The sequence below is a fragment of the Balaenoptera physalus genome (genome assembly GCF_965194825.1).
Source record: "Balaenoptera physalus genome assembly, chromosome: 11".
Taxonomy (NCBI): domain Eukaryota; kingdom Metazoa; phylum Chordata; class Mammalia; order Artiodactyla; family Balaenopteridae; genus Balaenoptera; species Balaenoptera physalus.
The window spans coordinates 63,298,824-63,320,163 of NC_138896.1; the positions used below are offsets into that span (position 1 = coordinate 63,298,824).

The 21,340-nt window shown below is 47.0% G+C and overlaps 2 protein-coding genes across 4 annotated transcripts in view; both read right to left on the minus strand.

Annotated features, from left to right (window-relative positions):
* Nucleotides 1-1,679, minus strand: part of KIF15 (kinesin family member 15) — a 120,710-nt gene extending 119,031 nt beyond the window's left edge. For both annotated transcript variants that reach the window (XM_082412717.1, XM_082412718.1), the window contains exon 1: nt 2-1,679. In XM_082412717.1, coding sequence (XP_082268843.1) covers nt 2-449 — 448 coding nt within the window. In that variant the 5' untranslated portion in view covers nt 450-1,679. The remainder of the gene's footprint in view (nt 1) is intronic.
* Nucleotides 1,680-11,165: 9,486 nt separating this feature from the next.
* ZNF35 (zinc finger protein 35) lies at nt 11,166-21,319 on the minus strand (the record flags this gene model as incomplete). Of its 2 annotated transcripts, XR_014250785.1 has the most annotated exons (4): nt 11,166-14,948; nt 15,491-17,280; nt 19,981-20,125; nt 21,128-21,319. XR_014250785.1 is itself a non-coding variant. In XM_082412905.1 (3 exons), the coding sequence occupies 3 exons, from the start codon at nt 21,317-21,319 to the stop codon at nt 16,028-16,030; spliced, it is 1,590 nt and encodes a 529-aa protein (XP_082269031.1). In that variant the 3' UTR covers nt 11,166-16,027. The 2 variants fall into 2 exon arrangements, 1 of the variants encoding a protein (XP_082269031.1); XM_082412905.1 differs by having other exon boundaries at nt 11,166-17,280.
* Between the last annotated feature and the right edge of the window lie 21 nt (nt 21,320-21,340).

A 21,340-nucleotide genomic window follows, 5' to 3' on the forward strand; every position in this document is an offset into this window, starting at 1 on the left:
CCGTGATGTCCGGCGGCTCCCAGCGGGGCGGCGACCACGGTCCCGGAGGTACACGGAAACCCAGGGCGCAGGCTCACCCGCCCGGACCGGAAGAACAGCAGCGCGACCGGTAGTGCGTCATCAGCGACCCCCGAAGCGCAGCCCTCGCTTGCCTCTCTAGGAATCGGGAGGAGCCTCTCGATAGGGGCCTCATAGAAGCCGATCGCGGGCTGGTTTCCCTCCAAGCCCAGTGGCGTGCCTGATGTCCCATGAAAGACTGCCTTCACCCGGAACACAGTGACCACCTCATGCCTGGGGAAAACTGTAGATGGGGGCGTTAGGGTTGGAAAGATTGCTAAGTGGGAGTCAGAACGGGCCATCGCGAACTTCCCTGGTGGCGCAGTGGTTAAGAATCCGCCTGCCAATGCAGGAGACATGGGTTCGAGCCCTGGTCGGGGAAGATCCCACATGCCACTGCGCAACTAAGCCCATGCGCCACAACTACTGAGCCTGTGCTCTAGAGCCCACGAGCCACAACTCCTGAGACCACGTGCCACAACTACTGAAGCCCACAGGCCTAGAGCCTGTGCTCTGCAACAAGAGAAGCCACCCAATGAGAAGACCGCTCGCCACAACTAGAGAAAAGCCCGTGCGTAGCAACAAAGACCCAAGGCAGCCAAAAATAAATAAATAAATTTATTAAAAAAAAAAAAAAGAATGGGCCATCTCAGCAAGGGAGTAGTACATTCCATCTGCTAAAAATAGCTCCTGATTATGAACCTTGACCTCAACACTGGGCTCTGACCAGGGAGGCCAGCCTGGTGTTTCTTCCGGGTGTGAATGGTCTGGTGGCAGACGAGATGGGAGCTCTGGCTGAAGGCCTTCCTGCACTGGGTGCGGCAATAGGTCTTCTTGCCCGTGTGGCTCTGCGGGTGCACCAGGAGGCGAGGGCTTCAGCTGAAGGCCTTGCGGCACTCAGGGCACACGTAGGGCTTCACCCCAGTGTGCACCCTCTGGTGCAGGATCAGGTGGGAGCTGCGCGTGAAGGCCTTCCCACCCTCCCCGCACCCACACGACTTCTCCCGTGTGCATTCTCTGGTGGACCATGAGAGTGGAGCTCTGGCTGAAGGCCTTGCCATACTCAGTACATGTGGAGAGATTTTTGCTGGGGGCAAGAAGTGTTTTGTTTTTTTTTTAACTTTCATATACCCCCTGATAAAAAGGGAACAAGATTGGAAATGCACCATGCAAGGAAGTAGAATAACACTCCCTCTGGAATAAAGATATATCAATCATTGGTCTTTCATGGGCCTTCTACTTTTTCAGAATAAAATGAAAACACACACTCATTCACAAGAGAGGTACTTGAAAAGAGGTGAAAAGAACAGAGTAAAGGCACCCATCTATCCACAAGTCTATCTGTAGCATCAGTCATATAAAGATTCTATATACATTAAATCAATATATTCCTGAATTGAATTCCCTTTGAATTAAAAATTGCCATTGAAAAAAGCTCATTAACAAGTCTCTCCTCACTTACTTGTCTGCAGGCTGTTCAGAATGCCCTGCTGTCCTGCTCCCCTCTTTTCTGGCTTCCCCAATGCACAGACCTCTGGAATCTCTCCCTGGAGTCTTCCAAAGAATTCTCCTTTCAGTTTGCTCTAGAATCAAATCCTCCTTTTCAACTTTGGTCTCACTATCTGAGCAAGGCATAGAAGATAAAAACAAATAATATATAGCAAAAAGAAAAAGAGAATCAGCTTTATATTCTAGACAGGAAAGAGACAATACTGGGATTTAAGGAAACCCAATAAATGACTTCTCTCTTTAAATAAGCAACATGGGGAAATTCCCTGGTGGTCCAGTGGTTAGGAGTCCGTGCTTTCACTGTTGAGGGCCTGGGTTTGGGGAACTAAGATCCTGCAAGCCATGGGGCATGGCCAAAATAAATAAATAAATAAAAGTAAAGAATCAACATAGCACTGGGGCCAAGAGTGTGGTCTCTGGGGCCAGACTGCTGAGGTGAAATCCTGCCTCTGTCACAAGCAGTTACTTGACCTCTCTGTGCCTCAGGTTTCCTATCTGTAGAATGGATTAATGCTAGTACCTATTTCATGATGTTTTTAGAACATCATGAAATTATGATTTCACTATAATTTCATTATTCATTATAATAGTTCTAATACATTAGAACTACCTAATGCTAGTACCTATCTCATGATGTTCTTAGAATTTAAAAATTTAATGTCCATAAAGTGTTAGCTAGGTAAGTGTTAGCTATTAGTAAAATTCTCTGCTCAATTGACAAATAAGATATGCAAAGACCAATATATTATCTTTATTACTGAAAAGCTGATATTGTTGAATGTGGCTTATAGTTGCAGTCAAGTGAGGTTACTAACACAGAATCCCAGGATTAGATAGCATTAACCACCCAGGGACACAGTGCTGGGCTACCATGGGTTTGCCCCTGTAACACCTGCAGCAAAGAGGAACAGGACGGACACATGGTCTCTGTGGAAAAACTGGACCCCAAGGGTGAGGAAGGAGGAGGGCTGGCTTTCACACAGACTTTTCCAAAGTCATCAATCAAATCCAATCCCTTTTTGTCCTAGGGCAAGAGTGAGTGTGGGGTCAGAGAGAGGATACAAGTGTTACACCAGTGAGCTTCCTGAAACATCAGGAGTGAGGGAGTAGAGTATTTAAATTCATAATTTTTCTATACATGCACCATGGTTTCAGAGTATGGGCAGAGAAAGAAAAAAAGAAAAAGAAAAAGAAAGGGCAGTAAAGGAAAGCTTGCATTCTGAGGAAGAGGCAGAGATGGCTCTGTCACCAGAAATGTGCCCAGGGAGGGCCATGCCTGCAGATGTAAAGACTGCCAAAACAGGAGGGGACACACGGGATGTCTTGGGAACTGGCCAAAGCAGCAAGTGAAGGTCAGAGAAGGGCTTGGATGTGGACTGTGGGGCCCTAGGAATCAAGGAGCTTGAGCGCATCCCCCTTGCCAGCGAGAGAGAGGCAGGATGAAAACTCCTGAGAGGGAACTGAGGGGTCCATGCAATCAGGTAGGGCAGGGGAGCAGGGAGCTACGAGGTAGGCAGGGCCAAGGGCCTGCTGTGGGCAAAGCCAGGCCCTGGGATTGGCAGTGGGGCAGGGAGGCGGTGCACAGAGGTGTGGATCCCCAGCCTCACAGCCTACAAGCTTAGTCTAGGTGGGAAGAGAGAACAGAGTGGCCGACCCTCCAAATCGGTGGGGATGGACACACTCTGCCCCTTTTCACCCCACATCTACAGGAAATAGAAGAGGAAAGGAGATCTGCTCAAGGAGGTCCAGGAGAGGGAACTCGGCCTTTGCTTCCAGGAGGGCTGCAGAAGCAGGGGAGCGTCAAAACGCCAAGGCAGCTCCTTAGCCGAGCAGTTCAGTTTCCTCCCTTTGGGACTGGGAGAGCCAGGGAGGCAAGACTCAAGCCCAACACCGGGAAACAGTGATACCTGGTCAAACTGTTTTTGAGCACATTCTCGAAGAGCAAAGAACAGTTTGGAGGGTAGAGGTGGCCAGGGTGTACCTCAGTCCAGCCTGAGCCCTCACTGTGGTCTTATCTCCCATCCCCTAACCCCCTTCTCGGCTTCCCTGAACTTTCTGGTCATATTCATGCTCCCTAAAAAAGATTTCTTGCCTGTTTCTTTTCTCTCGTCTTCTTCATGGCCTGGAGCGGTCAATCCTCGTCCTTCTACTCACCGCAACTGCCCAGCCACCCAGCCACCCAGCTGTCCATCATCTGGGACCGGCTCAGGTCGCACCTCCCTCAGGGAGTCTTGGTCTGCCCCTCCCCAAGCTCCCAGTGATTGGCCCTCTCCTGTCTCCTCAACCACCTCGGCTATCCAGCCCCACTGCTTTGACAAAATGACTTCATATTTTTTTGTGAATTAGGTTTCTCTTTCCCATCTGTCCATTTTATCTTCCCAACGAGGCTATGAGTTTTTGCAGGGCCACAGCTGAATCCTATGATGCCTACAGCCTTCCTAACCTGGTACATTGGTGCAGGTCTCTGTGATGACACAGTGCTGGCTAGGCATAATCCCTGCCCTCAAATCTACCAAGAGGAGGGACTTCCCTGGTGGCGCAGTGGTTAAGAATCCACCTGCCAATGCAGGGGACACAGGTTTGAGCCCTGGTCCAGAAAGATCCCACATGCCACGGAGCAACTAAGCCTGTGTGCCACAACTACTGCTACTGAGCCTGCGCTCTAGAGCCCGCGAGCCACAACTACTGAGCTTGCGTGCCGCAACTACTGAAGCCCACATGCCTAGAGCCCGTGCTCCACAACAAGAGAAGCCACCGCAATGAGAAGCTCGCTCACCGTAACGAAGAGTAGACCCCGCTTGCCGCAACTAGAGAAAGCCCGCGCGCAGCAACGAAGACCCAGCACAGCCAAAAAAAAAAAAAAGAGGCATATGCTGAAGAGTCATCTCCAGGAGGGGATGTGGGCCCCACACAGTCACAAAAGCATCCCTCCCAAAGCACACCTTCTCTTCTTGGACAGGGAGCTCAGCCTGACTAATGATCACAGCAATGCGACATGACTGACAGTTCACAGCCTCGTCCTGGCCCCGTCTCCTTGAAGCTCACCACCCTGTGACGCTGGCTGGGCAGGTGAGGAAATTGACTGGGAAGCTGGCTGGGCTGGTGAGGAGTCTGTGGCTTCCCAGAGATGACCCAACAAGCCAGAGGCAGAGCAGGTCCTCAGATGACCCTCAGGGCTGCCTGGCACTCAGCACTCAGTACGAGCTGGCCACTCTGACACTGGGTTAATAAGAAAGAAATGAGCCCAGTGCATCTGCGCTAATACACCTAAAGGTCCAGGACCCACGGGGGAACCAAGAATGGCTTATGAGAAGGCCAGAAGGTGAGTCCCACCCCTGCCCTGGCAACCCCTGGTCCTTTTCTCACCCTCTTCTAGGGCCAGCCTGTCTCCCCACCTCTCACGGCCAGCGGTGGTCCACCAGGCTCCAAATGGGAGCTCTGCTCAGCCCTGCCGGTGGTGTTCCCAAGGCTAGAGCCACAGCCGGGGCTCCTCCTCTGTCAGGCTCACGGGGCTTATCCTCACTCGCGTGCATCGCATTCTCACTCAACTCCCTGATGGCAAAGAAGAAACCCTGATGTGTTCCTGACTGTGACTTCTTAGGGCTCAGGGAGTGTCACCTGAAGGGGCAGTAAACACTGTTCATCACAGAGCTGGCCCATCCTGGGAGGGTCACTGGCTCTTGAAGGAGGCAGGGGCAGCTTTGGGACCAGGCCTCCTGTGAACACAGCTCACGACAGTGGGCACCCATTGTTCCAAAGGCAGGCTGGAAGGAAGGACAGGTGCTCCAGGCCACCCCGGGCACTGGAAGCCTCTCCAGCACCCACAGCTGTCTGGGACCAGGGGTCATCCATCCTGCTCTTGCCTCAGTCGAGACCCTGCTAGAGACTCTTACTTCCCGAGACATCCCCTCATGGCTTCTGGCCCCAGGGGTCACAGAACCACCTGGCTCCTTCCTCAGCACAGTGGTTCCTTGGACTCTCATCTAAACAGATTCTACCTTTTGGGACCTGAGTTATGACTTTACATCTCCCCTCCCTGACCTGTTTCCTACCCTCTCAACAGCCAAGGCCTCTGCTCCTTAGTCTCAAGCTTCAGGTAGATTTGGTGTAACTTCCAGCACCAGTGATGGGGGAATCCAGCCCAGCTCCAGGGGCAGGACTGAGCTTGGCTAAGGCCTTTGCTGTCCCCAGTCCCTGCCCAGGTGAGGGCCCACCACCACCAGGGGACAAAAAGGAACAGCTTCTCCGCGGCTCCTGCCACTGATGTCTATGGGTGAGGCAGTCAGCAGGAACTGCACCCCATGTTGAACTGCGAAAGTAAAAATGTTTTCCCAGTCAGGTAAGGCTTGGCTTCTTTTATCCATGCCTACCCTGTCCTCCAGCAGGAATATGGCAGGTCTCTGCAACCAGGCAGCTTTTTAACGGTTACAGAGCCATTTCAAACTCATTTCATCCCAGCCTCCTACCTGGAGTGGAAGAGAGGACTTACGTTCGGAGAGGTTAGGGATTTGTCCTGGGTTGGAGGTAAGTGAGGGGCAGGGCCAGTCTAGAATGCTCTCTTCCCCAACAAGAGCTTTGGGAAAATAATCCCGTCCGCAGCGGCACGTCTGCTTTGTGTCCACCGGCCCGAGGCCGGCGAAATGAGCTCAGCAGGACCGGGATCCCAGGGTCTTGGAGGAAGCCGCCCTTGAGCTGGTATGAGCCCCTCCTCTTCCAACGCCCTGCCCCTCGCCCTCCCACCCTGTCCGACCCCTTTCCCCGCCCCGGCACGCTCTCCTCCACGTCTCTGCTCTTCCCCATCCCCACCGCATATTCTCCCCGCGCGGGCCGCGGCCCCATGGCCACTACCCCCACTCCCCACCCCCGTGGCAGCCTTCCTCCTCCCCTTAAGCTGACCTCAGGTTGCAGCCCCTCCTCCGCTTTCCCAACACACCCGCTCCCAGCGCCGGACTGCGGCCGCGTCCTCTCTCTCCCTCGCCCGGGGCTGCGGACCCCGCCCTCTCCTCCATCCCCAGCAAGCCTGGCCCACCCCGCCCCTTCCGGCTATCCCCTCTTTCTCCGGCAGCTGCGCCTCCCCTGGGCCGCCACCCCCGGCTCACCCGGGCGCGAGCCTGCCTCTCCCAGACCGCGGACCCTCGGCGACCTGCGAGCGGCCCAGTGAAACGGCCGGGGTGGCAGCACCCGGCTGCCGGCTGCTGCCCCGCAGCTCCAGGAAGCGGGGAGGTGTCTCCATCTTCGTGGAGCTTCTGCTCAGTTCCTCCCGCTGGACTCCGAGGAAAAGGGGAGGGCTGCGGGGCCAGGACCCAGCTCGGTCCTTGCTACAAAATGGATTTCAAACGGACCTGTCTCAAAGACTAGGCGACATCATGGGAGAATGTATAATCTTGAAGAGGGCAAGTCTTTGATTTGACATTAAATCCTAAATATCCGAACAGCAAAAACTAAAGTAAAAGGACTAAACTGTAAACTGCGGAAAATGTTTGCAACACGTCTGGCAGATGAGAAGAGTAACTTCTTTACTACAGAATTGGTAGAAATAAATTCCTAAGGGCATCAACAAGCCAACAGAAAAACTTGTTAAGAACATGAGCAAGCAATTCACACAAAAAAGAAATACACCTGGCTTTTAAACACAAGACATGATATTCAGTTTCACTCATAATTGAATGCAAGTGAAAACATGAGAGCATTTTTCATTTATCAGATCAGAAAAGACAAACAATAGTTCTATAGAGGATTCAGGGAAGTGGGCATTTTCGTACACATACTGTACTGGGAACTGCATTTGCAATTTCTATCAAAATATCAAAAGTACCTACCCTTTATCAATATATCCTGCAAAGTCGTGCACATACCAAGGACAGTGTGCCGGAATATTCAGCATGGCATTGTTTGCAAAAGCAAAAGATAGAAAAGAAGCTGCATGGCCACCAATAGGACACTTGCTCATGAATCATGGTACATCCACACAACAGACTATCACACGGCAGTGAAAAAAAGAATGAGGTAGACCTTACAGGGTAACACGGAACCATCTCCAAGACACACTAAGCTTAGTGAACCCTAAGCTCTGTGTGTGTGTGTGTGTGTGTGTGTGTGTGTGTTTAAGGGAGAATACAAAAGACTGTAAATGCATGTCTGGAAGGATCCCCAAGAAATTGACAACGGTTATCTCTGAGGTGCTCCTACCTCGGGCACTCTGGACTGGGAGGGAGATGACTTTTTCATTGTCCGCTCTTGTACCACTCAACTTTTCACCCCAGGCAAGCCCTGTTCTCCCAATTTAACAAAGCACTTTTAGATGAGGAGAGGGGTTCATGGAGGCGCACTGAGAAAGTAGCTTGGGAAAAGAGAGAATGGGCTTTGGCCTCAGTTATTCTAATCCTGTGACTACTGACTTTGAAAATGGAGATAAGAGAACTTCCCTCCTCAGGTGAGGTTGGAATGAGATAAGAAACATTTGGCATTTAGCACAGTGCCTAGCACACAGGAACCCCTCAACTAACAGAGCATTTACAACCTTGCTATTGGCCCAGCAGGGGGACCTGGGTAGCCAAGTAGCCTGCTAGGACTTGGGTTGCCTCCTTCTACCCATGGCGACACAGGGCAGCCCCACAAAGAAACCAGGACCTCTCGAGCCTGGGTCCTTACAGGGTGTGGAGGGCTGGATTTCTGGCTTGGGAATTTGCTGCTTGCTCTTCCATGCCCCAAAGGCTGCCTGCTCATCCCCTCTGTCCCTTCTCCTCTGGCACCTGCCGCTGCTTGGGTCAGAATCCTAGGGTCTCTCTCGGACTCTGACAAAAGCTGTCTATATGGTTTCCCGGATCCTTTCTCCCCTCACCAGCCCAGCCTCCACACTCCAGCCACAGCTGCATGTCACAAACATTGGGGTTACATATATGCCTCAGCTGAATCCCTTCGCCTGGCATTAGGTCCTTGGTAACTGGCCACTTTATTTCCCCAGACCCTTATTCTGCTGTTCCCCACTACCCATTCCATACCCCACAAGGATGCCTTACCACTCCAAACAAGCCATGATCTTTTTATTAATTTTTCCCTTCTGAAAGGGAAAAGTAATTCAGGCTCATTGTAGAAAATGTTGGCAATGCAGGAAAATTCAACCGCTGTTAATACCTGATGCACTTATTTCCTTCCAATCTTTTCTATACATGTACATTTAAGGAAACTGGGCTGTCTGTACACACCACTGAATTTTATACTTTGCCTTTTTTATTTAATATTATTGTGAACGTTTTATCATATCACTAAATACTCTTTAAATTATGATTTTTAGTGGTTGCATAATATTCCATCACATTGTAATTTAATCATTCCACTGTTGTTAGTCACTTGGGTTGTTTCCATTTTTGTAAAATATGAACATTGATAAGTATATATACCATTGTCAAAATATTCATTTTTAGGATAGCTTTCTAAAAGTGGTACTACTGTATCAAAGGATATCAACATTCTTTTTTAAATCGTTCAGCTTCCCCTAAAACAATAATGTACTAAAATTGTTTAAAATATATAAATAACAATGATGGGACAAGGGGAACAAATTTCTAGAAAATGGAAAATGGATGAAATGGTAACTGAGAAAGTTGGGTGGAGGGAGTGACGGCTTGAAACACTTGTTGAGGGCAATATAGTGGAAGGATGGCAGGATACCTGCCAACCCCAGCTGACTTGGGACTTGGAAACCCCAGGTGCAACGAAGGGTGAGAGAGAGAAGTGGGGCTAAAAATAAGGGCATTAACTGAAAGTATGTAATAACATTTGATCCCCTTCTCTCCCACTCTAGAGAAGCACTTACATCATCCAAACCCCAGACAAAAACATCAAAGGGTTTTTTGCTAAGAAAATGTAAGCGCCCCAGCCAAAAGATCTCTGCATTCTGGCATTTAGAGGTCTCCAGGGAAACAGCTTGCTCATTACCAACCACTCTAGATGGAAGCCTTTTACTGAGCCAATCCCACTACCCACCTTACCACCACACAGATACATGCGTGTATTTGTGTGTGTGTGTATCACTAAGAACCACAACATATTTGAGGAAAGTCTCCAAAGAGAGTCAACAAAATAAAGAGAAAAAAGGACCCAGAGCAGGTGAACGAAGATGGTGAGACAATTCATGTGACAGAAGAGACTTTTAGGAAAATCCTTCTAATTAGAATACTCAGATTTGAGAGGTATCTCTAAATGAGAAAAGTACGCTACAAAAAAGGAACAAACTGAAAACAAGAAAAGGCTCTTAGAAATTAACTACTGCCAAAAATAAAAAATTCACTAGAAAGGTTGAAAAATAATCAAGGTACTCTCCCAGAAAATGGCACAAGGAAATGGAAATACTAGAGAAAGTAGGTGATGATCAATTCAGAAGGTCCAACATTTGATTGACAGGAATTCCAGAAAGTGAAAATAGAAAAAAAAAATATGGAAATGGAGAACTGTCACATAAATAACATGAGAAAATTTCCAAAGGTAGAAGTACCTGAGTCGCTAGATTGAAAAATCTCAGAGTACATTAGGGAATTGAGTACATCAAGGATAAACAAGAGACTTTAAAAGCTTGAAAGGGGTGGGGAAACATCACAAAAATGTAAATTCTATTTATTGTCAAAGAAATAAGAATCAGACTGGAATCAGGCATCTCATTAGCAACATTGGATGTTATAAGTCAGGGAAGCAATGCCTACAAACTTTGGGGGAAATTTTTCAATCTAGACTTCCAGAGCCAAACTACCAATCAACTGTGAGGGCAGAGACAGTTGTTTTAGATATATAAGCACCCAACAATTTTGCCTTCCACATACTCTTTCTTGCAAGTGACTTGACGTGCTGCAGTGAAATGAGTGTGTAAACGAAGAAAGGAAGAATGTGGAATTTAGGATGCAATGGAGCCCGGTGTAACAACTGGACGGTAGGCAGAGAGAACATGAAGGACAGGGACCTCCCTGGCGGTCCAGTGGTTAAGACTCCGTGCTTCCACTGCAGGGGGTGTGGGTTTGATCCCTGGTTGGGGAACTAAGATTCCACATCCCACATGCTGCAGGGCGTGGCCAAAAAAAAAAAGTTAAAAGAAAAAAGAACATCAAGGACAGACTAGAGCAGAAGGCTGGAGGTCTCTGGAAGGGATATATATATACAGGAGAAAGGGGAACTCGGAAGAGTGTCTAATTGGACGGAGAATTTGAAAATAACTGAGGATATGTTAAAAGCAACCAGTACAAGGGAAAAAGAAAGACAACCAGAAACTTTGGTAAAAATTAAATGCTGGGGCTTCCCTGGTGGCGCAGTGGTTGAGAATCTGTCTGCCAATGCACGGGACACGGGTTTGAGCCCTGGTCTGGGAAGATCCCACATGCCGCAGAGCAACTGGGCCCGTGAGCCACAATTACTGAGCCTGCGCGTCTGGAGTCTGTGCTCCGCAACGAGAGAGGCCGCGATAGTGAGAGGCCCGCGCACCGCGATGAAGAGTGGCCCCCGCTTGAGAAAGCTCTCGCAGAGAAACGAAGACCCAACACAGCCATAAATAAAATAAATAAATAAATTTTAAAAAAAAGTTAAGGATGTACCTCACATATCTTATTTAAAAAAAAATAAATAAATAAATTAAATGCTGCTCCAAAAAGGAAATATAATCACAATAAACTACTTAGGTCTGCAGTGAACAACATTTACACAGTCATAATAACATTCATGCTGTTTATTTCAACTTTCAGAACAAATCAATAAAGCATAAAAGACTATGGTTTCAGAACAGAATTCAAGAATTATCAGACTTGACATTGTCAGAGGCAGAGAGGTGGACAAGGGGAGGAGACAGAAGCAGGGTGCATCCCCCATTCTACAAAATGGAGAATTGAGATACTGTTTACAGTTAATACAATAAAACTAAATTTGTAGTTACAATAAATAATTTATTTTTTCCTGATTATAAAATTTTTGTTCCTTATAAAAAATATGGAAATTACTTAAAAAAAAAAACTTTTAATCACCCATAATTCCATTATCCCTAGGACCTGGGTTTGAGCCCAGGCGCTGCAATTTACCATTTGTATGGCTCTGAACAAGTCAACCATTTATAACATTTTCTTATATTTCCTTCATGTTTATCTATATACTTTCTCATAGTATATAGTGTACATAACAACATTATGTGAGAACTGTACTATATACACAATTTTGAATCCAGACTTTTTTCACTTTAAAGCATAAAGTAAAACTCTGGATACAAATATCATGCTCTTCGATACTTCTAAATATACTTCTTGGCCACAGGGCAATCAGAGGTTTCCCAGAGATGGGTCTGAGCCAAATCTTAAAAGAAACCAAATGTTAGGCAAAGCAGACAGGGGCTGTGGGGTGTGGTGGTGAGGTATCACAGGCACCGAGGACAGTGTGAGCAAAGGCACGAAAAGAGCAAGCACGTGCCTCCAGGCTGCAGTAAAGGTGCGTGTGAAGTGAAGTGATGAGGCTGGTAAGAGCTCAGTAAATCATGTTGAGGGACCCAGACATCTTTCCCATGAGAGACATGAAAAGGGGGTATGGTAGACCTTATTTGCTTTGGCAACCCAGGATCTAGCACCATGTTTGCCACAAAGAGAGCGCATAATAAATATTTTTGTAATCAACGCATGATACATCGGAAGCCAGAAATGCCTCCTGGGTTTCCAGTCTGGGTGCTGGATAATGCCACCATTTGCTGAGGGCGGGAAGCCAGGAGAAGCAAGATTGAAAAGGTTATGTATCTGGGCAACATCCTTAGAGATTCCGTAGTCTGACCTCATTTTTTTAAAAAGCCACCATTTTGTAGCATGTGAGGGAGATTATGTAGTGCATCCCCAGGTGTGACTTGAGGCCCTGGAGGCTCCACGGATTGGCCTCAGGGAATTTATATGCCTCCACAAATAAGCACAGAACTGAGAGTGCAATCCGAGTTTCTCCTAAAGAGGGTCCACAACCTCCATCAGATTCTCAAAGGGGCTGTGACCCCAGAAAGGTTAGGCACACAACGGGAGAAGTGACAGAAGTGGGAGAGGGACAACCACCTAGGGGAGGTAGGGGATCTAGAGCATAGAGAAAGGACTAGCTTCCTGAGCCTAGAGGAATTCACAGCCAATTGTATTTGAGAGGGGTGTGTGTGTACGTGTGCTGATGAAGAATCTCTCCTCACCGAGCCTCCAAAGCACCTGTACATGATTTCACTTTCTCATCCCAGTGCTCCACGTAACATACATCTGTTGGTCTCATTTGAGGGTAAAAACAGACTTCTTGGCTCTACCCTTAATGCTCATCACTAGGTCTGACTCTTTGTCTGAGAGCTATAAGACTGATAGCTCTTGGCAACTTAAGAAAATGGGGCTTCAGAGTTCCCATCTACTTCTGGCAAGACCAGCCCAGAAAGAAGGGAGATGACCCCAAGGAAAAGGAAAACCTAAGCCAAGTCTGACAACAAAGGGTAGTCACTCCTCTCCTATCAGAAACCCTGCAGAAAAAAGTGGGAGGTAATTTATTTTGAGGGCTGGAATTTAATTGGGAGGGAAAGTCGTTATGAGTTGGGGAAGGAACTGATCTGTCTAGTAACCTACTAGGCTCACAGGATTTGTGTAGCATCGGGGGTCCTGAGCCTGGGTGCAGATTTGTGGAAACCCAAACCTGGAGATGAAATATAAGCAAAAATGTAAAAAGTCATTTTGTTGAATGAGGAACAGAAAAGCATGTTACGTAGAACTTGGTTTGCTCATATAAGTAAAATGTTTGGTATATTCACTTTACAAATACAGGAAGTTAGGTCACAGAGTCCCAGCAGCCAAGGGTTGTGAGAGGCACAGAAGGCAATGTGGTTACTGTCCTGTTTTGCTGAAACAGAACAATGCGCATCCAGATCCTTATACTGGAGTTCCCCTCCACCTTTGATCACACACATTTGTGGCCTGCAGGTTTTACTTGCCTGTAGTGGCTCATCCCCTTCCTAAGCTTTAAAAAATACTGAGGCCTAAAATGGAAAAATTTTCACGTGTCCTAGATGATTCTAACATGCAGCCAAGGTTAAAAACCACTGCTGTAAAACGGTGGTTCAGTGATTCCCAAACCTGGCTTTATATCACAATCACCTGGATAGCTCTTCTGAACTCCCTATGAATAGAAATCTCTAGCCAGGAGATCACAATCAGTCATGACTGAGTATTCAATTACGAGGATAAATATACAACGTGTGGCTCAAACAGTTTAACCATCTTAATGGTCACAAATCCCAGCTGATACCTTTCAGGAAAGCACACTTTTGGCCTCTTGGTGGGTCAGGGTCACGGATCTACCCCAAATCTTCAGACCTGCTCGCCCTCTCTAAGCCTCCTGATCATGCAGGGGGAAGAACCTAACTTGTTCCTAATCTCAGTGGAGACATGTGGTGTTGTCTTTGGGTCTTTCCACTCCCAGACAGGGGACAGAAAGAGTCACTATCAGGGTCTGTGAGGGCATGAGCATTTTTGATTCTTACTTTTGAACTGTATTGATGTTTTTGTATTTGTGTCTATACGATTTAGAGTGAAACTGGGAGAAGTTGTCCCACATGCTTTGATGAAAGATTGTGGTTAAAGGGGGAAAAAAAGTTAAGAAGTTAATAAGCTTTCTTGTGTATGCCTTCTGTACGTGAAAGTGCTCTGTAAACTATAAAACGCTATGCTAACTAATATTTAGTCTTGTAGAAATGATACAATAAATGCGTGGACTTATGCACGAGAGGTGCCCCCAACTGCTTTCACCAGGTATAGCATTTATGATAAACACTCTTGCTTGCTGAGAGCGGGAGTGGAGACAGACCCAGAAATCAGGAGACAAACCCTAGCCTTAGATTTGCTGCTTGCTGGTCACACTGCCTAAGGCAAACCCCCAAATCTGTCACCTCAGCTTCCTCACCTAAAAATGAGACTATATACCCTTTTCTCAGGCTTTCCCACAGATCTGGGTGGGGTTACAGGTGGTGAGACATGGGATAAACATAGAAGAACAGAGGGAACCTGGATTTAGGACCTGGGTCTGAATACAGGCTGTCACTTGTCACTTGGTCTTGTGTTAAATGACCTCTCTCAGGTAAAGGGGGCAAACACCTCTTTCAGTGTTACAAAGATTAAGGTAATGATCTATATGAAAGTATGAGGTAAGTGCCAGGTATCATGACTCTACACATGAAGGTACACAGACAAAGAATCAAGTTCTATATAAATACAAGGCAATATTATTACATAACTCTACCTATTGCATAGTTGTAGAAATTGTTTTTCCAGGAGTAAAGGCTCAATGGTAACAAAGGTATCTTACCTTAGCCAGTTTCTTCATCCTTCTAAAAATTTGCATATTCCAATACCTTTGAACTTCTAAAAAAAAAACAAATTAAGACCTTAGGAATCCCACTCTGCTTCCTCCCTCTCTTTTCATTTCCCTCTTGGCTCCTCTGAGAATTAGAAGGGCTCCATTATTTCTTCTAAAGACCATCCAGAAAGTGACAATGACACCCAACTGAGCCCCCCGCCTGGGCCTGAGCAGAATGAGAGCAGAGACAAAGCGGGCATGCCTCCAGGGAAGCTTTATTCTCTGATGCCTCTATCTGGGAAGGGGGCTGCTAGCAGCGTCTCACTCAAACGGAATGCAACGGCAACTGGGGTTAAGTTATGGGAAGAGCTGTTGACCTTAGCAAAGGGACACAGCCCAGCAGCGTCTGTGGCTGTCTCCATCAGTCCTCAAGTGCTTGGCCATGCAGGCTGGGAAACGGTCAGAAGAGACTCTCGTCAGAGGTCCCCAGAGCTTTACCACACCAACGTTCATGAGGTACAGACGACGAGGGAAACGAATGTTTCCTACTTCCATCCATGTTAGGAGCAGTAGATGGTTAGTAGGGTGGTTTTTTTTTTTTAATTACCTCGGGAATGGAAAACCTATAAATGTTCATAGGTGAGTTGTTGGTGAACTGCTACCCCAAGTGGTTTCCTTAATGAGTCGCTGCTTAACCCAAAATACTAGAATACAAGGTTCAAAGCTCCGGAATTCCATCAGGCAGACCTCCACCAATAACCTGCCCGTTGCCCAAGAAATTACCAGAGTTTTCAAAAACAAAGTTAAGTGAAAAATGCCTTTCCCCCAAAGGGATCTTTATCACTGAGCTCTGTATGATCCATTTCTAAGAAAGCCACATTCCACTTCAGACACCATGACCACTTGGGGCACCAAGTGAAAAACAAAATCCTTGCCTTGAGGCCTTCGTTTTCATTTTCTTTAAATTAGCCTCTGAAATGCCCCTCTTGTGTTTTGCGCTGCACTCCTGAAAACTGTTACTTTTAAGGACAGAGCAGGCCTCGTTTTCACCAAGGAGGAGAAAACAGCCAAGAGGTGTCTGACTTGGGGGGTGGGGGGCAGGGGCGGGAAGTTCTGACTGGCACCTGGAGGTCTCCCTCGTCCTCTATGTGCTCTCAACAAGATGGGTTCTGTGGTGGCGCATGAGGTGTGAGTTGGAGATGAAAGCCGCGCCGCACTTGGCGCACTCATAGGGCTTCTCCCCGGTGTGGGTTCTCTGGTGCACGGTGAGGCTCGACCTCTGCCGGAAGGCCTTGCCACACTCACTGCACGTGTACGGCTTCTCCCCATTATGGATCCTCTGATGAATCAGCAGGTAAGAGCTGCAGGTGAAGGCCTTCCCGCACTCGTTACACACATACGGAAGGTCCCCGCTGTGAATCCTCTGGTGCACGATAAGGCAAGAGAGCTGACTGAAGGCCTTCCCGCACTCGCTGCAGTCGTAAGGTTTCTCCGCGGTGTGGATTCGCTGGTGCACGATAAGGTGTGAAAAACAACTAAAGGCTTTTCCGCACTCTTTGCACTCGTATGGCTTCTCACCAGTATGGCTTCGCTGATGCACAATAAGATTTGCGCTCTGGGTGAAGGCTTTGCCACAGTCGTTACAGGCGAAGGGCTTCTCCCCGGTGTGGATCCTCTGGTGGACAATGAGGTTTGAGCTCCGAGTAAATGTTTTCCCACACTCGTTACATTCATAGCATTTTTCTGTAATGTGGACTTTCTGGTGCCGGGCAAGTTGTGAGCTGTAACTGAAGGCTTTCTCGCATTCACTGCACTTAAACGTTTTCTCTAAGGAGTGGATTTTTTGATGTACAGTCAGATTTGAACTCTGAGTGAAGGCTTTCCCACACTTTGAACAAACATACGGTTTCTGTCCAGTGTGGATTCGCTGATGCACAACAAGGTTTGCACTCTGAATGAAGGCCTTCCCACACTCGTGACATTCGAAGGGTTTCTCTCCAGTGTGGATTCGCTGATGCACTACAAGGTTTGCGCTCTGACTAAAACCTTTCCCACACACGCTACATGTAAAAGGTTTCTGCCCAGGTTGGCTTTTCTGATTTTTAACAGAGCCAGAACCAAGGCTGTATCTCTCCTCAGATTTGTGACACTTCTGGTCTTCCTCTTCTTTGAAGTTTTCAGGTATGTGACAGTCCTTCACTGTCACTTGTCTGAAATCTTTCTTTTCCCTCTTTATTCTCTGCCTTTTTAACATGTTCCCTTTTTCACAGCCTTCTCCTAACTCAGGTCCTGGAGAGTCAACTTTCTGGATTCTTCCTGGTGTTATGAAAGGTTTTTCGGCTTCATCACATATCTCAGTTTTTGGAACCAATAACTGTGGGTTCTTGGTTTCAGCACCTGAAACAGCAAACAGAAAAAATAAATGTCAGATTTTTTTGGCCTAGAAAAAGGATAGGATCGTCAAGTCATAAAGGTCAGGAAGCGTGTGACTTCAGCTGTGAGCTGCAGGTCATGCAGCAACTGCACAGGGGAATCTAATGTCCAAAGACATCCTACTGGCACAGGCCAGGGCAACTCTCCAGCCAGTAAGATGAGTGGGTGGGACAGGGATGTTGTGAGGCACAAACCAATACTGGGCAAGGAGGACAGCCCCGTTTGGTTGCCAGGCTAAGGCCATCACAGTCATTCAGAAAGAAGGGCAGTGTCAGAGAAAGGGAGTGCCTGAGCGCTGGATACAGCAAAGCCCCGAATGCGACAACAACAAAAAACCCTGAAAGGCTAATCTTTTTCTGGTTATTTCTATCACTACTGTTCCGATTTCTCAATCTACTCCATTTTTCTCCCTGTAGTTTAAAACTGCTATTACATCTTCTTTTCTTCCTTCTTATCTTACTTTCTCCCTGTTACCTCTTTCCCCTACTGCCTCTCCACCCTTCCTTTCCTGGTTTTTATGTAAAAACATTTTTTGTTTGTGAAATATTCTGAATTTTTCTAGATGTATAAAGGACATAAAAATAAGTTATACTTAAAAGCTTAAAAACTTGGCTTTAAATGTATACACTTTAATAAATTCAGTATTAATGAATATATACTAAACTGTAGATAAAACTCACAAACATTAACATCAAAATTTCCAAAGTACTTTCATATATATTATACAATTTTATCATCAAGGTGAAACTGTTCTCCTTCAGTTGTATGGAAGCTAAAAAAGAGCAAGGCTGTTCTTACTCACTGCTATATCCCTAGCACCTATCACACTGCTGGCACCCAGGAAGCAGGCCCCCAACGAATCCTGTATTTACTGAATGAATGAACCCCAGTTTATAGAATAGGAAATGGGCGTCCAGAAGAGAAAGGACTTGCTCAAGGTCAAAGAGTTATCAGAGGTAGGGCAGCAACTACACTCGTGTCTCTCTCTCAATTCCTAGAGCTCAGTGATCTCGCTATTACCTTTTTTTTTTTTTAATATTTATTTACTTGGCTGCACCAGGTCTTAGTTGTGTGGCATGTGGGATCTTCATTGCAGCGTGCAGGGTCTTTTTTTTTTTTTTTTTTTTTTTTGCGTGCAGGGTCTTTAGTTGCGGCATGCAGGTGCTTAGTTGTGGCCTGTGGGATCTAGTTCCCTGACCAGGGTTCGAACCCGGGCCCCCTGCATTGGGAGCTCAGAGTCTTAACCGCTGGACCACCAGGGAAGTCCCTCGCCATTACCTATTACAACAGAAATGGCTGGCAGAAAGGTGAGTCCTGGCTAGGAATAGCAGAGAAAGAAAACAGTGGCCATTCCTGGTGGATGGGGGCAGCTGCTGGAATTAAGACTATAAATGACTGACTGATAAAGCAAGGAAACAGAAAAGAAGTGATACACAGGGGAACGCTCCAGAGACAATGGAGCAGAAAGCAGAAAGTGGGAAATAGAAGCTGCTGAGAGTTTGGGGAATTAAAGAAGAGACAAGAAAATGAAAGGTGGCAATCCTAGCCTTCCCTACAACACTGGTTTAAGAAACTGACTTGGTTTGCAAATGCCTGAGTAATCGGCTAGGGAGGAGAATAGGTTCAGGATATTCAGGCACAGCCCTATACTCATAGCATATGAGTACCAGAGGGGCCTTGGCAGTCATCCAGGGATTGCTTCCACAACACAGGACTCATGGCTACCACACTGTTGACCCACAGTTACATGTCACTCCTTCACAGGCAAGCTTCCGCCACTGCTAGCCAGACACATCCTGAGTCCCAGCTTAGAGAACCAGGTGATAAGCCAGCCATCAGTACCCTCCATGAAGACCTAGCTTTAAATCTCATCATGGGGCTTCCCTGGTGGCGCAGGGGTTGAGAATCTGCCTGCTAATGCAGGAGACACGGGTTCGAGCCCTGGTCTGGGAAGATCCCACATGCCGCGGAGCAACTAGGCCCGTGAGCCACAACTACTGAGCCTGCGCATCTGGAGCCTGTGCTCCGCAATAAGAGAGGCCACAACAGTGAAAGGCCTGCGCACCGCGATGAAGAGTGGCCCCCACTTGCCACAACTAGAGAAAGCCCTCGCACAGAAATGAAGACCCAACACAGCCATAAATAAATAAATTAAAAAAAAAAAAAAAAAAAATTAAAAAAAAAAAAAAAAAATCTCATCATGGCGGACGCAAGTGCTCAAAATCCTCTAGAATCTGCACAAAGATCTATAAAAACAGAACACCTCCAGGGCATTTCCTCAAAATATCACCACAAAAGGTGACCCTTCCTACCTTAGCCAGCTTCTCTTGCAGGCTCACCAAGCTACAATAAACACGAAGCATATGAAGAGGACATGTGTCTACATGGGTGAATAAATATGAAACTTGCTGAACAATAAATGTGATTAAAAGGTAAATTTGGAGTTCACCTGTGTTTGTCTGGTGTCTTGAGACTGTGTGCAAAATAAGCCATTTCCTGTGACAAATGCATAGGCATCTTTCAGTATTCCTCTGTCCAGCTCTCCCTGACACTTTCAACACCTCAATACTCTCTGTTGCTGAGGTTAGGAGACAAGACCACCAGTCTCTGAAAAGATTTTGAGAAACCTCAATGGTCAGATTCTGAATTGGGGTTGAACCTCACCTAGACAGGTCATGTTCCCATGAGTCTCCAGTAGCTCACTCTTGGCCAGAGTCTCTGGTAATGAGGAGCTGCCTGGGGTCGATGCAGCAGACGCCTCCTGTGTTGGTTTCAGGACTACAGTCATGTCCCAGAACATGTTCTGACCCTAGAAACAAGCAGGCACAGGTGGGTTTATGAGGAGACTGTCACTGGGAGATGGTACAATTTTAGCTTTGAGGTTGAGAACATAAGCACCTGTTCTTGGAGACGGTAAAATAAAAAATTTTTGAAAAGAAAGAAAAATACCAAACATTTAAAGATAAAAAAAGGAAAAGGAAGCCAGAGTCTTCCCTAATTCCCAAGGTGGGGTGGGCAGAGAAGCAAGCCTGCTACCTTCCTCCTGATCACTCTGATTTCATCTCATTGTCCACTTCAGCACCCAAACCTAACTTGCCAGTGAGAGCACAAGACAAGAGAGCATATGGGGAGATTTTCCAGAGTAGACTTTCCCAAGGTCTAAAGATCAAAGAAGCAAGGCTCTAATCATATTATTACAGAGAGGCTTTGGGGAACCTCAGGCCTCATTTGGCTAGTGATGGAAAGGTGTGTGTTTGAAAACATACAGCCTCACAAACTAAAATTGTGGTCTGCAGATCAGCAGAATCACCATCACCTGGGAGCTTGTGAGACCTGCAGAATCTCAGACCACACCCCAGACCTCCTGAATCAGAATCTGCATTTTAACAAGATCCCCTCCCCCACACCCTGGTGATTCCTATGCATATTAAAGTTTGAGAAGTACAGGTTAGAGTTATCAAATCCTGCCTGAAATCACCTGAAGAGTTTTTTTTTTAAATACAGAGGTCTGGGTCCCATCCCCCAGAGATACTGGTTTAATTGACATGAGGTATGGCATGGGTATCATGATTTTATAAGAAGCTCCCCAGGTAATTGCAAACTGTAGCACAGTTTGAGAAATACTGGTTTATAGAAAGTACCGAGTGTCACATCAGTAGAATAATATAATGTTTCAATTATATTGCAAAAGACTAGAGGCCAGAGCCCTCGCCAGGCAACAAGACTACAGATGTGGGAGCAGAGGGATAGGGTCCCCTCTGAAATCACTTGAGATCTTTAGCTGTCTCCTTCCTCCTAGACCACTGTTTACCTTTTCCTCCTGTTCCGATACATCGAGGCCTGTCTGAGGACCCTCCCCAGGAGCCCAGACTTTGACGTTTTCAGAGTGCACTTGTTGGCTGGATGCCTGACCCACGAAGCTTTCCTCCTCTTCCTCCTCCTTTTTCACTGTCACTGGGCCCCAAGGGGCCAGGGTCATGGCCTCTCTCAATTCTGTAGTCATCCTCTCTGCTCAGCAGGGGAA